At 41.3% G+C, this 13536-nt stretch overlaps 2 protein-coding genes across 2 annotated transcripts in view; one reads left to right on the top strand and one right to left on the bottom strand.

Moving 5' to 3' along the window:
• ano8a (anoctamin 8a) overlaps window positions 1-4583 on the top strand; it is a 31032-nt gene extending 26449 nt beyond the window's left edge. The window contains exons 16-17 of the mRNA XM_023976832.2: window positions 738-848; window positions 3304-4583. Coding sequence (XP_023832600.1) covers window positions 738-848; window positions 3304-3978 — 786 coding nt within the window. The 3' untranslated portion in view covers window positions 3979-4583. The remainder of the gene's footprint in view (window positions 1-737; window positions 849-3303) is intronic.
• Window positions 4584-6331: 1748 nt separating this feature from the next.
• Window positions 6332-12381, bottom strand: LOC111956900 (DET1- and DDB1-associated protein 1). Its single transcript, XM_023977600.2, has 5 exons — window positions 11805-12381; window positions 11329-11409; window positions 11039-11090; window positions 8544-8605; window positions 6332-8419 (listed from the first exon to the last, which is right to left on the bottom strand). Exons 1-5 carry the CDS (start codon window positions 11811-11813, stop codon window positions 8315-8317), a joined length of 309 nt encoding a protein of 102 aa, XP_023833368.1. The 5' UTR covers window positions 11814-12381; the 3' UTR covers window positions 6332-8314.
• Window positions 12382-13536: the final 1155 nt, after the last annotated feature.

Genomic DNA, 13536 nt, shown 5'->3' with positions numbered 1-13536 from the left:
GATGCCACAAATACAGACAACAATCGTAGTAATTGTGGTACTTTTTAAATACTACCTTTATCAAAACCAAGGACACTGGTACATAAATCCACAAAGATTACAGAATATAAAACAATGGAGCATAGCAAAAAAAGGAGGAGGTGTTGTGTCGAAGCACAAGTGAATTAGCCTTCACTCAAAGATGACATCTTGTTTTGAATATCAATTGCAGCATTGTACAARAAGTTAGATCCACATTGTGCCGTCTTCAAAAATAAAAAGGAAAGGACAGGTAATTGAGAAAAACTATTGCTTAAATGCTTGTGCCCAATGTGCGGCTCAAACCCACGACCCTGAGAGTAAGAGTTATGGTTTCCTGGCTGATCTAGCCCGGCTTGAGAAGAGCAAGCAGCTCCCTCTACACACCACACACAGCATTGCAACATCACACATACTCTATCCACTCTGGTATAGGTTAAGATCACATTATTCATCAATTGTACAGAAGGTCTAACCCGAAATTTGACTTCCGCTTTATCCCAAACCCTCCGTAAGACACACATACATATATAGGTTGGAGAGGTTGGAGCAGGGGGCTGCCACATTGGATGCCCGCAGAGCAGTTGTGGGGAGGTTTAAGTGCCGTGCTCAAGGGCACAACGGCAGGCAATGGCATCTAGGATTTGATACCAGCTATCTATACTTTTCTGTGTTCTCATGTCAGTTGTTTGTTTCCTTTCTTGTTTTGGGATATACAGCATTTTGCCATCCTCCTCAAATACGTCATCCATGTGGCCATCCCTGATATACCTGGATGGGTCGCAGACCAGATGGCCAAACTAGAGTACCGTCGAAGGGAGGCTTTCAAGGTACAGTTGTATAGCTCTAAACACTTTTGGATAAATCCACAGAGCAAGCTGTTATATAATGTACTTCACATCTCACCCTTGTCTATCACTATCATCCTCCAAGTTTGTGTCCTTTTGGTGGATTTTCTTTGCATTTTCTGATACATATAGCCACTGTAGGGCATCTTTTTGTACTGACAACAGTATGTATGACACTTCATTTGAACCCTCTGGTAACGTTGGCCTTCATAATAACATAATCCTGTCATAATGTCATTACATAWCTTATTTCATACAGTCATGAAAGCTGATGTCAGCATATGGCATCTAACTTTACACAGTCATGAAACAAACCAAAGTTGGTCGCAATCTAGGTTTCCATCCAATTGGTGACAGATTTGCATGCGAATATTCTAGAATCTGCAAAAAGWAAATATGCAAATTTCCCCACCAGTGGAATGTTTCCACCAAAAAGACTTGTTGCGGATAAAAAAAACAGTGCGTGATGATATAGTGCACACAAAATGTACTTTTTCGCGTAAGTTTACAGTACCAGTCAAAAGTTGACACTCCTACTCATTCCAGGGTTTTTCTTTATTTTTACAATGTTCTACATTGTAGAATAATAGTGAAGACATCAAAACTATGAAATAACACATATGGAATCAAGTAGTAACCAAAAAAGTTAAATAAAAAATGAAATAAAAATATATTTTATATTTGAGATTCTTCAAAGTAGCCACCCTTTGTCTTGATGACAACTTTGCACACTCTTGGCATTCTCTCAACCAGCTTCATGAGGTAGTCACCTGGAATGCATTTCAATTAACAGGTGTGCCTTGTTAAAAGTTAATTTGTGGAATTTATTTTCCTTAATGCGTTTGAGGCAATCAGTTTTGTTGTGACAAGGTAGGGTTGGTATACAGAAGATAGCCCTATTTAGTAAAAGTCCATATTATGGCAAGAACAGGTCAAATAAGTCAAGAGAAACAACAGTCCATCATTACTTTAAGACATGAAGGTCAGTCAATCCAGAAAATGTCAAGAACTTTTAAAGTTTCTTCAAGTGCAGTCGCAAAAATGATCAAGCGCTATGATTAAACTGGCTCTCATGAGGAACGCCACAGGAAAGGAAGACCCAGAGTTACCTCTGCTGCAGAGGTTAAGTTCATTAGAGTAACCAGCCTCAGAAATYGTCAATTAACTGCACCTCAGTTCACTCGCGCGCATGTTGATTTTGTCCACCTACACCAGACGCGATCAGGACACGCAGGTTGAAATATCAAACCGAACTCTGAACCAACTATAATTTGGGGACAGGTCGAAAAGCATTAAATATTAATGGCAATTTAGCTAGCTAGCTTGCTGCTGCACAAGGTCCTCTGCCCTGACAATTAATCCATAGATAAAATGGTAAACTGAGTTTGTTTCTAGTAATCTCTCCTCCTTCAGGCTTCTTCTTCTTCTTTGGACTTTATATGGCGGTTGGCAACCAACTTTAAGGTGCATTGCCACCACCAACTGGACTAGAGTATGGACCTCAGTTCAGCTTTCAATCACCCATGTGGTTAAATGCTTTTAAAACCAATGAGGAGTTGGTAGAGGCGGGACTTGCAGCGCGTCAAGCGTCAAAAATAGAACCAAATTATATTTTAGTGCCTGGCTATGCAGACGCTCGCGAGCAGTTTGGATGAAATTATTGAATAACATGTATTGTGTACATTTATTTTGCAGTGCTCGGACACGTAATGAGAGTGGTGTGGTCAGCATGTTATGGTGATGTTTTCACGCACCACTGACGTTTGTCCAAAAACCCGCCGAAATACAAAGTTTGAAGTAGGAAAGACGTCGAGAGGAAATCATGGCTCTCGATGTAAAGTCCAGAGCAGACGGAAGTGCATGCATGTAATGTCATATGACTTGTTCAGAATGAGAAGTAAAATGTTGCTAATCCATGGATAAAAGTGGACTAAACGGTGATTGATATCCAAGGCCTAAGAAGAAGACTTTCTTGGGCTGTTGTGTTTTTGAAGGAAGACATGGCTGGAGTTTCGGCGTGGAAGAGTGAGTCGGAAATGGCAGCGAGTAGTGCCGACCTAACAAACTGTAGTGTAGCCTAATAAACTGTTTCCCGAGTCGTAGTGGGAGGACCACATACCATATCATCGGGTGTCTCCAAATTGACGATGATGTGATGGTTATTATATCAATATTTGCGTATATAAAGGCATTTCCACCACCATTTCCCACATAATACATTTTACAGACACAAAAACAACCCATCATGTCGAATGAACAAATGATCTGTCGGCATTTAGAAAATTACACTGAAACTTATGATATAATATAATATGATATATGACTTTACACGCATAAAAACTGTGGATGGAAACGTGGTTACAGATAGTGTTGCCTGCCAAGTCTGCTTTCTTTCTGCCACATATTATACATACAGTATTACCTTGTTCATATGCAGAAGCACGAACGTCAGGCCCAGCAGCACTCCCAGCAGCAGCTGAGGAGGCAGCTTGAGGAGGAGGAGCTGCAGCGTCAGGTGGAGCTCCAGGCCGAGGCCCAGCAGGAAAGCGAGTACCACAAGGCTGACAACCAGCACCACCATGGCAAGACCCAGTGGAAGCCTGTGGACAAGCCCAAGAGACCCAGCTCTCTGCTAGGTAACAGCAATGTGATGAAGCTCAAGCAGATCTTCCCCCAGCAGGGGAAGTTCTCCTCGGGCATGGCCCTCTCCCCTCAATCCCCAACCGGGGGAGAAGCCAAACTAGCAGGCTTCCTCAGCTTCAAGTTCCGGAAGTCTCCGGAGTTGAAGAAGGAGCTGTTGTCGGTAACACCAGCACCGGGGACCGTGGTGACGGCTGCGTCCGTGAACCAGGAGAGGTCCCAGTCCCCCAACAGGACCTTCAGCCCAGGGAAGCTGTTCAGCTTTAGCAGATCAGAGGGGGCAGTGGTGTGTGCGAACGGGCCTCAGCCCTCCAAACCAGGCGATGCTATCCCTCAAACGACTCCTAACAGTCAGCCCACCAGGCAGGACCTGAATACAACTCCCTCAGGAGAGTTGTTACCCTCATCTGAGAGCGAGAGGGGAGAAGCAAGACAATCTAACGATACTGACACTTCTGGCTCCAAGTGTTAGTCAATCATCATGGCAATATGTAAAATGTAAGAAAGGGATGCAGAGAACAATGACTTGTTAACATGTCAACATGGTTTAGGTCATACTGAATAAACTAAATAAGCTAAGATGTAATGTAAGGTCAGAATGTAAGGTCAGGTTTTGGGTTCATTCTCCACCATCCAAATGATATGACAGTAAATATAGGCTATATCTGTTCTATATACTGACACCCTAAAAGATACTATGTACAAATTGTAACAGTTTACCCCCTTGAATGAGGCCCGCCGTAGTACCATAACTAAATGCAGTTATAAGACTGCATGACTTGTGGTTCTGATCATCATGAAGCAATTCTGTAAGATCTGGATGGCAGTTTATTCCATCCCATATTTTGTCTTTCCATTCATCAGATTTGATGTGTAAAAAGCATGGCGAAACATCTGCATGCCTGAAATAAATGTCTTATTCAGCACCTTATAAGCCAAAGACATCTTATATTCCTGCAATAGTACAGAATGAGTACAACATTCACTGTGACTGACAGATATTCTATTTTTCTTAACTTTGTTTTTCTATTAATTATTTTATTACATGAAATAGTGAATGTACCTCGATGCAAAACACACTCCAATAAACTTCATGAGACCAGAGGAAATGTAATGCATCACGTTTTGAACACATTCTACCACAGCAAGGATGATAACTATGATATAAAATAGAATACACTATATATATACAAAAGTATGTGGACACAGCCATGCAATCTCCATTGACAAACATTGGCAGTAAAATGGCCTTACTGAAGAGCACTATCACAGGATGCCACCTTTCCAACTAGTCAGTTTATCAAATTTCTGCCCTGCTAAAGCTGCCCCGGTCAACTGTACGTGCTTTTATTGTGGAACTGTGAAGTGCAACAAGTGGAAACATCTAGGAGCAACAAAAGCTCAGCTGCGAAGTGGTAGGCCACACAAGCTCACAGAATGGGACCGCTGAGTGCTGAAGCGCTTAGTGCATAAAAATCATCTGTCCTTGGTTGCAACACTAACTACCGAGTTCCAAACTGCCTCTGTAAGCAACATCAGCACTATAACAGTTAGTCGGGACCACAAGTCTAAGATCACCATGCGCAATGCCATGCGTCGGTTTGAGTGGTGTAAAGCTCACCGCCATTGTGGCAACAGTTTGGGGAATGATCTTTCCTGTTTCAGCATGACAATGCCCCGTGCACAAAGCGAGGTCCATACAGAAATTGTTTGTTTAGAGCGGTGCGTAACAACTTGACTGGCCTGCACAGAGCCCTGACCTCAACCACATCGAACACCTCTGGGATGAATTGGAACACCAACTGCGAGCCAGGCCTAATCGCCCAACATCAGTGCCCGACCTCACTAATGCTCTCGTAGCTGAATGGAAGCAAGTCCCCGCAGCAATGTTCCAACATTTAGCCGAAAGCCTTCCCAGAAGAGTGGAGGCTGTTATAGCAGCAAAGGGGTACCAACTCCATATTAMTGCCCAAGATTTTGGAATGAGATTTTAGATGAGCAGGTGTCCACATACTTTTGGTCATGTAGTGTAGCTTAAAGTCTGGGTAGGAGGCAACGCAATGGATATGTCTGCAAGAACACATGGATAGGGTAGCCTGTTGACCTTTTATTGAATAGATTGTGTCTTTGTAGGTGTAACCAGTGTGAAATGGCTAGCTAGTTAGCAGTGCGCGCTAGTAGCGTTTCAATCGGGTGACGTCTCTCACTCAGAGACCTTGAAGTAGGCCTAGTTGTTTCTCTTGCTMTGCAAGGGCTGCAGATTTTGTGAAGTGATAGGTAACGATGCTTCGATGGTGACTGTTGTCGATGTGTGCAGAGGGTCCTTGGTTCAGGCCCAAGTTGGGGCAAGGAGAGGGACGGAAGCAATCCTGTTACAAGGGCTTCAGACGGTGTAACAGATGATGATTTGATAGATGTAGCGACCTGGTACTGTAGTCAATAACTTCTCTCTAGTGGTCCGTGCTGTTTGGTTGAGAGGACTTACGGTAACCACTGCAGACGGGGTATTTAAAGGGCTAGCCCCACCCCTTTCAGGAGTTGGTGATCTGGTTGATTAGTTGACAGGTGTGTGTGGCGACTAATAAGAAGCAGGCTCCCCTTCAGGTATATCCCCTCCAGGTAGGAGCGGATTCGCACATATAACTATAACATGAGCTAGCATGGCGACTTCTTTATCATGTAGCCTGCCTATTCCTACCGTGTGTAGTTACATTCTTGACTAGCCACCTTTATGTTTATAAGAAATATGTTTCAGTGAATTCCAACATGAGAAGAAAAAAACATACCTCACGGATGCTCAGTAGAAACAAACATTCATAAGCAAATCAACACAATAGCCAGGTAACTTTATTGAGAACATCTTTTCAGAGGGTCATTTCCATATGATTTCAGTCTAGCTGACGATCAGTTACCATTCTGTTCCTTGGTGATGCGAGCTGCCTACGTGTTAATGTTGAGAATGTTTTTTTTTAAATAAAGTAAGATGAAGGACTCCTTCGTTCAATTCTCAATAGTAAACAGCGTGATGACCTTAATACATTTACATTTAAGTCATTTAGCAGACGCTCTTATCCAGAGCGACTTACAAATTAATAGACATTGTGTGCTGCGATTTAAACTGTGTGAATGTGCCAAGCCCCACATTCACACAGTTTAAATCACAGCACACAATGTCTATTAAGGTTAACTTACTTTATCAACAAAATAATTCTCAACATTAACACATGTAGACAGCTAGCATCACCAAGGAACATAATGGTAGCTGATCGTCAGCCAGCCTCAAGATCACCTCAAACAAGATGAGCTGACGCCACCTAAAACATATGGCCTGCAGAGTTTATACTGTACATGCTTTCAAACAACAATTAAGTGTGACTGTTTCAGGTAAGATATGATTATCTAATGATCTAAAGGTTCTGGACACTGCGAGTCCTTGAACTATTACCTGATAATGGTCTAAGGTAACAAACCATGTATACACAGCCCATAGTTTTGGACAGGATTCACAACTACACTATCAGATCATTGTAAATAGCAACAGAGGGATRTAGAGAGCATATCCGGAACAATACGCCCCATTTTAGTATTTACATTGGTCAAACTATGCCCCACATTAACAGTTTAACATCAGCGGGTTACTTTTGAGACAAGATTCTATACACCTGAATGGCACATTTACCCCACATATTGACTTAAGTCCTTTTAGCAAGGCATATCTTATAGGTTCACACAGATCGATTGAGCTAAGCTGCAACTCAGCAGCTATGCTTTTACTTGTGGAGCCATGCCATGTTAAGAGTCAGGTAAGTCCACTTCCCTATACTATCCAGACACTTATCTGCATCAAGATAACTTTTCTAGATGTGATGACAATCTAGCTGCTAGTGGTAGATTGTAGCACGTCTACGGGGAAACAACGTTTATGCACATTGACAAACATCGAGCATTGTGTGTTATGTATTGCTGCAAAATTGGTCTGTTTTTTATACTGTAGAAGGGTTTGCCCCAATATGAGCCTGTGGGAGCATTCTCCATATTCACACCACTAATCCCCTCCTTAACTCAACAGCGTGTGCATTTCCTCCACTGTCGTCACAATGTAAACAGAGGGAGGATCCTTAACTGATCAAGAAACATTTCCATTAAGGCAATTAAATCACTCAAACTAGGTGACGTCAACACTTTCAGGAATGCAGCCTTCTGAGGCAGCATTCCCCACAACAACCTGAGACTAATTCAATCTGAAGTCTATACACAGTCTTCCCTTTTCAGTAACTGTAATAATTGTTGGGGATCTCACAAGCATCCTTCAGTGTTATGGTATACCTCCGTCATCGCATTTATCTCAAACTAAAATAAGAGGCTGTGGGGACAATATTCTATTTACTCCAAGCCCAGAAGGATGTACATAAATAGCATAGAACTTAATTGATTAAATGGACATGACTTTAAAACATGCAGTTCAAAATACACATATAGTACAAGTAAACTAATGAAAGCCAACAAGGGCACTGAAAATGCTCCTCACGTAAAAACATGGTCAAGCAACAATTAAATATGAGTCCTAGGGTGGAGGAGGTAATGTTATTGTTATGAAGACAGAGCTTTTCAGCTATGTGCCAATCGAAGACTTATAAAAAGGACAGTTAAGGGAAAAGAAAAGAATGCTAATGTAAATAAAATACAAAGACAAAACTGTCAACATCCCAAGATCATGTTGTACGATGTAGGAAGTGGTATGTCCTGTCTGTCAAATGCAACTTTGCCTGTGTGCTTCTTTATCTGTAGTTCTGTGTGTGTACCGCACTCTATGAGTCCTCATTTAATTCCCGACTGTCGGTTCTGGCAATTTTCCGCGGGGGTGCAGTGTTCTCCCCCTCAGCCTGCTCCTGCTCCCGCTTTTTGGCCGCATTCTGCCGAGACAAAATACAGAGAGGGGTTAGAAAACTAGCTCACCTACAGTAAACCGCAATACAGTGTCTATATCATGTGAAGAAACAATGCCTTAGGAAGGTATCAACTTCCCCAATATTTTACCTTTTTGTCCCACTGTTGGTGAAGATATCTCAGTAGGATATTTGTCTTCTCTGTGACAATGACTTAGAAGAAGAAATATCAGATCAAAAAACAATATAAATCACAAGAGAATGTACAGTACCAGTCGAAAGTTGACACACCTACTCATTCAAAGGGTTTTTCTTTATTTTTACTATTTTCTATACTGTAATAAACTTTGCTAGGTCAGCAAATAACACACTTGTATACCTGTCTCTTATACACATCTAGATGTGTATAAGAGACAGCTTGTATACCGGAATTGGAATATATTGTAATGAAACAGGCAGGGAGCAGGTCTCGAACCCTCGACCTTCTAGCCCGAAGTCCGGCGCGCTATCGACTGTGCCGCAAAAGCATGCTCAGGCGGCAGAGTCGATTTCCTCGCTTATAAACCCAGGGTCGTTACACTGGTGTCAGAAGTGGGATGAAACAGGCAGGGAGCAGGTCTCGAACCCTTGACCTCCTAGCCCGAGGTCCGGCGCGCTATCGACTGTGCCGCAAAAGCATGCTCAAGCGGCAGAGTCGATTTCCGCGCTTATAAACCCAGGGTCGTTACACTGGTGTCAGAAGTGGGATGAAACAGGCAGGGAGCAGGTCTCGAACCCTCGACCTCCTAGCCCGAGGTCCGGCGCGCTATCGACTGTGCCGCAAAAGCATGCTCAAGCGGCAGTCGATTTCCGCGCTTATAAACCCAGGGTCGTTACACTATGCATAAAGCCGTTTTATCTGCTGATGTTCAGAATTTGTATGGCACGCATTAAACAGATGGACATTTCAATTACAGTACCAGTCAAAAGTTTGGACACACCTACTCATTCTATGGTTTTTCTTAATTTTGACTATTTTCTACATTTTAGAATAATAATGAAGACATCAAAACTATGAAATAACACGTATGGCATCATGTAGTAACAAAAAAAAACTGTTAAACAAATCTAAATCTATTTTATATTTGACATTCTTCAAAATTGCCACCCTTTGCCTTGTTGAAAGCTTTGCACACTCTTGGTATTCTCTCAACCAGCTTTATTAGGTAGTCCCCTGGAATGCATTTCAATTAACAGGTGTACATTGTTAAAAGTTAATTTGTGGAATTTCTTTCCTTCTTAATGCGTTTGAGCCAATCAGTTGTGTTGTGACAAGGTATGGGTGGTATACAGAAGAGAGCCCTACTTGGTAAAAGATCAAGTTCATATTATGGCAAGAACAGCTCAAATAAGCAAAGAGAAACCCATCATTACTTTAAAACATGAAGGTCAGTCAATTCAGAAAATGCCAAGATAGGAAGAGATGGAGGAGGTGTGATGGTGCTTTGCTGGTGACACTGTCTGTGATTGATTTAAAATTCAAGGCACACTTAACCAGCATGGCTACCACAGCATTCTTCAGTGATACGCCATCCCATTTCGTTTGCACTTAATGTGACTATCATTTGTTTTTCAACAGGACAATGACCCAAAACACACCTCCAGGCTGTGTAAGGGCTATTTGACCAAGGAGGAGTGATGCATCAGATGACCTGTCCTCCACAATCACCCAACCTCAACCCAATTGAGATGGTTTGGGATGAGTTGGACTTTGGAATGAAGGAAAAGCAGCCAACAAGCGCTCAGCATATGTGGGAACTCCTTCAAGACTGTTGAAAAAGCATTCCAGGTGAAGCCGGTTGAGAGAATGCCAAGAGTGTGCAACGCTGTCATCAAGGCAAAGGGTGGCTACTTTGAAGAATCTCAAATATATTTTGATTTGTTTAACACTGTTTTGGTTACTACATGATTCCATGTGTGTTATTTCATAGTTGTGATGTCTTCACTATTATTCTACAATGAAGAAAATAGTAAAAAAAGAAAAACCCTTGAATGAGTAGGTGTGTCCAAACTTTTGACCGGTACTGTATATCAATGAGCATTTGGATGAGGAAAGTATCCTCTACAAGACAGAATGTTGAATAAAATAAGTTAACTTACTTTACTGGTTGTCCATGTGGTTGGTCCTTTTGCAGGTAGGAATGTGAGACAATATATCAACAGGAAAGTATAATTACATCAACTTTTCAACCGTTGGTAATGCGTTCAGATTACTATCACCTGAAGCATGCGTTTCAGGTGATAAAAATACATGCACGAGACACATGCATACTTCCCGAGCTCGTGCACGTGTATACATGGTTCTGCGCATGCTTCAGGTGATCGAAATCTGAACACACTGCCAGCGCTTTGAAAAGTTGATGTAATTATACTTTCCTGTGGATATATTGTCTCACATTCCTACCTGCAAAAGGACCAACCACATGGACAACCAGTAAAGTTAAACTATCCTTCTATTGAATCCAATACAATTCAACGTTGGGTCTAAAGGCTAATCAATAATGTGTAACCTTTATCAGTCAAACTACACAACATTCAGATTTGAAGTACACACTAGCACGCATATACTGTGAGAACAGTATCATTTGAATCTGATGGGACACTCACTCTGTTCTGATGGATACTCCCGAGTTGGGAGATACACAGAGGGCCTCCGGTTCTGAAAGACATACAGAAATAGGTGAGAAAAAGTCTAAATCAAGTATGTGTCCACTAACTGACTAACCCAAACAACAGGTGAGAAATATAAAGACCAATTACAATATGCATTGGTTGGCACTAAATTCAATATCTATTTTGTCCATTAGCAATTCGTGCTCTCAGGTGACAACGCAAAAACAATCACATTAATTTGGAATTGCTTTGACATACAGAACTAAGGGCAGGAAGACACTTACTGACGCTTTGCAGACAGAGTCTGCATGAAATCTGCTGAAATTGCTTTTGTTGTAGACAGGTAGTCCTTTTAAAAACTCTGCCTGTTTAGGAAAGAATGCAAATGTGAGAAATGAACCTAGCTGACAAACGTTACTCTAGCTTTTTAGGATACTTAATTCTGAACATTGGGATTGGGAAATATCTTCCTGGGTAGCCAACTGAACAATTGGGGTACCTACCCAAATGACATTGGCCTAGCTAACTAGATAATACATTAGATAAGTAGCTATCGAGGGACAACATAACGTTAAACATATATTATTAAACTTTCTTTTTTCTAGCTGTCATATTCTAAACCAGCTTGATGACGAACAAGTAAACACAGGGCCAAAATTGAACTAGTTCATAGTCAAAACAGGGTAACTTAGTTAGCTAGCCTTCAACTGTAAACACAATATTTTTAACTTGAAAGCTACATAAAAGAAAAAGACGTTACCTTATCCATGGTGGCTTTCTACCACAGAAAGACAAACTAAAATATGATGCGTTAGCTGATGCGCGTGGAAAATGTTAGCTACAGTAACACGAACATGCGTAGCTTGCTAGCTTAATTAAAGCTAAATACGCTGTACAGCGTAGGCTATCTGAAATATTCAAGATTGCACAAAGTACAAGGAATGTGTGCATCAATTCCTAGTAATTTACAAGTATTCTATAAGCTAACAAGAACACCAGTTTGCTAACTAGACAACCCGTTATATCTATCTAGCAACTCACTAACGTTAGCTAGCTTGCTACTAGACAGTGTTTTGTCGTAGCTAAGAAACCGCTGGTTGTTTACAAGTTCTCGTAGACTATGACACAATCAAATCATGAGATGTTTTTTTTGTGAAATTCGGTTTGAGATAATCAAACTATGTTGAATCGAATAATCAAGCATACTTGATGGCTAGCTAGCACGCAAGTTAGCATAACAATTCCATATACTCCATATTTGTTGCTAGTCCGTGTATGGGCGTTCCTCTTCTTCTTGCCTGGTGCTCCATTGGCTGCAGGAGAGGATGGACGGTCGTAAAAGGACAACGCTCAATGGGTCACTAGTTTTTACACGAGAAACTAGCCCGCCAATAGGAAGAGGGGCTTCAGATCCCGTCAAGTGATTTGATGGCGAAGAGGCAGTGATAAGCAGTAGCTAGCCATGGCATACAAATTCATTGTTATTCATTATCAAAGTTTGTGAAATTATTCTCACAAGGAGATATTAACACAGACATTGAGATATAAAATATGTTAACCATGGTTTTCTGATCTTCCATCAACAACACTCATTCATGCTAATAAAAATGCTTACCCCCCCACCCCCTCCCTGAAACACAGTACTTTTATTTGAGCAAGACACAAACTTGAATGACAACTGTGTATCAGCATGGTATGAAGGTCCGAAGATGTATTTATTTTCGCAGCAACTAAATAGCTTACACAAGCAGCACAGATGCTTATATCCCAGCACTTGCATATTAAAAGTCCAATATTCAAATTCAGGAACTAGTTCAACCGCATGTTGACAGGTGCATAAGTAAAACTACTTTTGTCACAGTTGCTTCCATATGCCATTTATGCTAAATGGACTTACTACACCAACCTACCAAGCCTTTCCAAAATTGAGTCTGAAATAGATGAGAAAGACATTGAAAATCCTTTTCATGGTCAAATACATCTGCAAATTCATCTGCCTTCCAGTAGAGGCTACTCATAGGATGAAGGGGAGGACCATCCTCCTCAGTGAATTTCATAAAAATGTAAATTATAAAACATAAAAAGTTGTCCTTTTTTGATAAAACAATACTAAATATTTTCACCTCACCAAATAACTGATTAAAACATACTGTTTCGCAATGAAGGTCTACAGTAGCCTCAACAACAATCTATAGGATAGCACCACGGTCTAGCTGGAGGACAGCTAACTTCCGTCTTCCTCTGGGTACATTGACTTCAATACAAAACTTACGAGGCTCATGGTTCTCACCCCTTTCCATTACACAGTAATTATGACAACCTCCGGAGGACGTCTTCCAACCTATCAGAGCTCTTGCAGCATGAATTGACATGTTGTCCACCCAATCAAAGGATCGGGGAATAAATCTAGTGCTGAAATCATAAGCTACAGCTAGCTAGCATTGCAGTGCATAACGTGGTGAGTTGACTCAAAGACAGAGAAAGACAATAGT

Source organism: Salvelinus sp. IW2-2015, linkage group LG32 (assembly GCF_002910315.2).
Source record: "Salvelinus sp. IW2-2015 linkage group LG32, ASM291031v2, whole genome shotgun sequence".
NCBI lineage: Eukaryota > Metazoa > Chordata > Actinopteri > Salmoniformes > Salmonidae > Salvelinus > Salvelinus sp. IW2-2015.
Note: the sequence above shows the minus strand (reverse complement) of the source record. Positions and strands in the feature narration are given on the sequence as shown.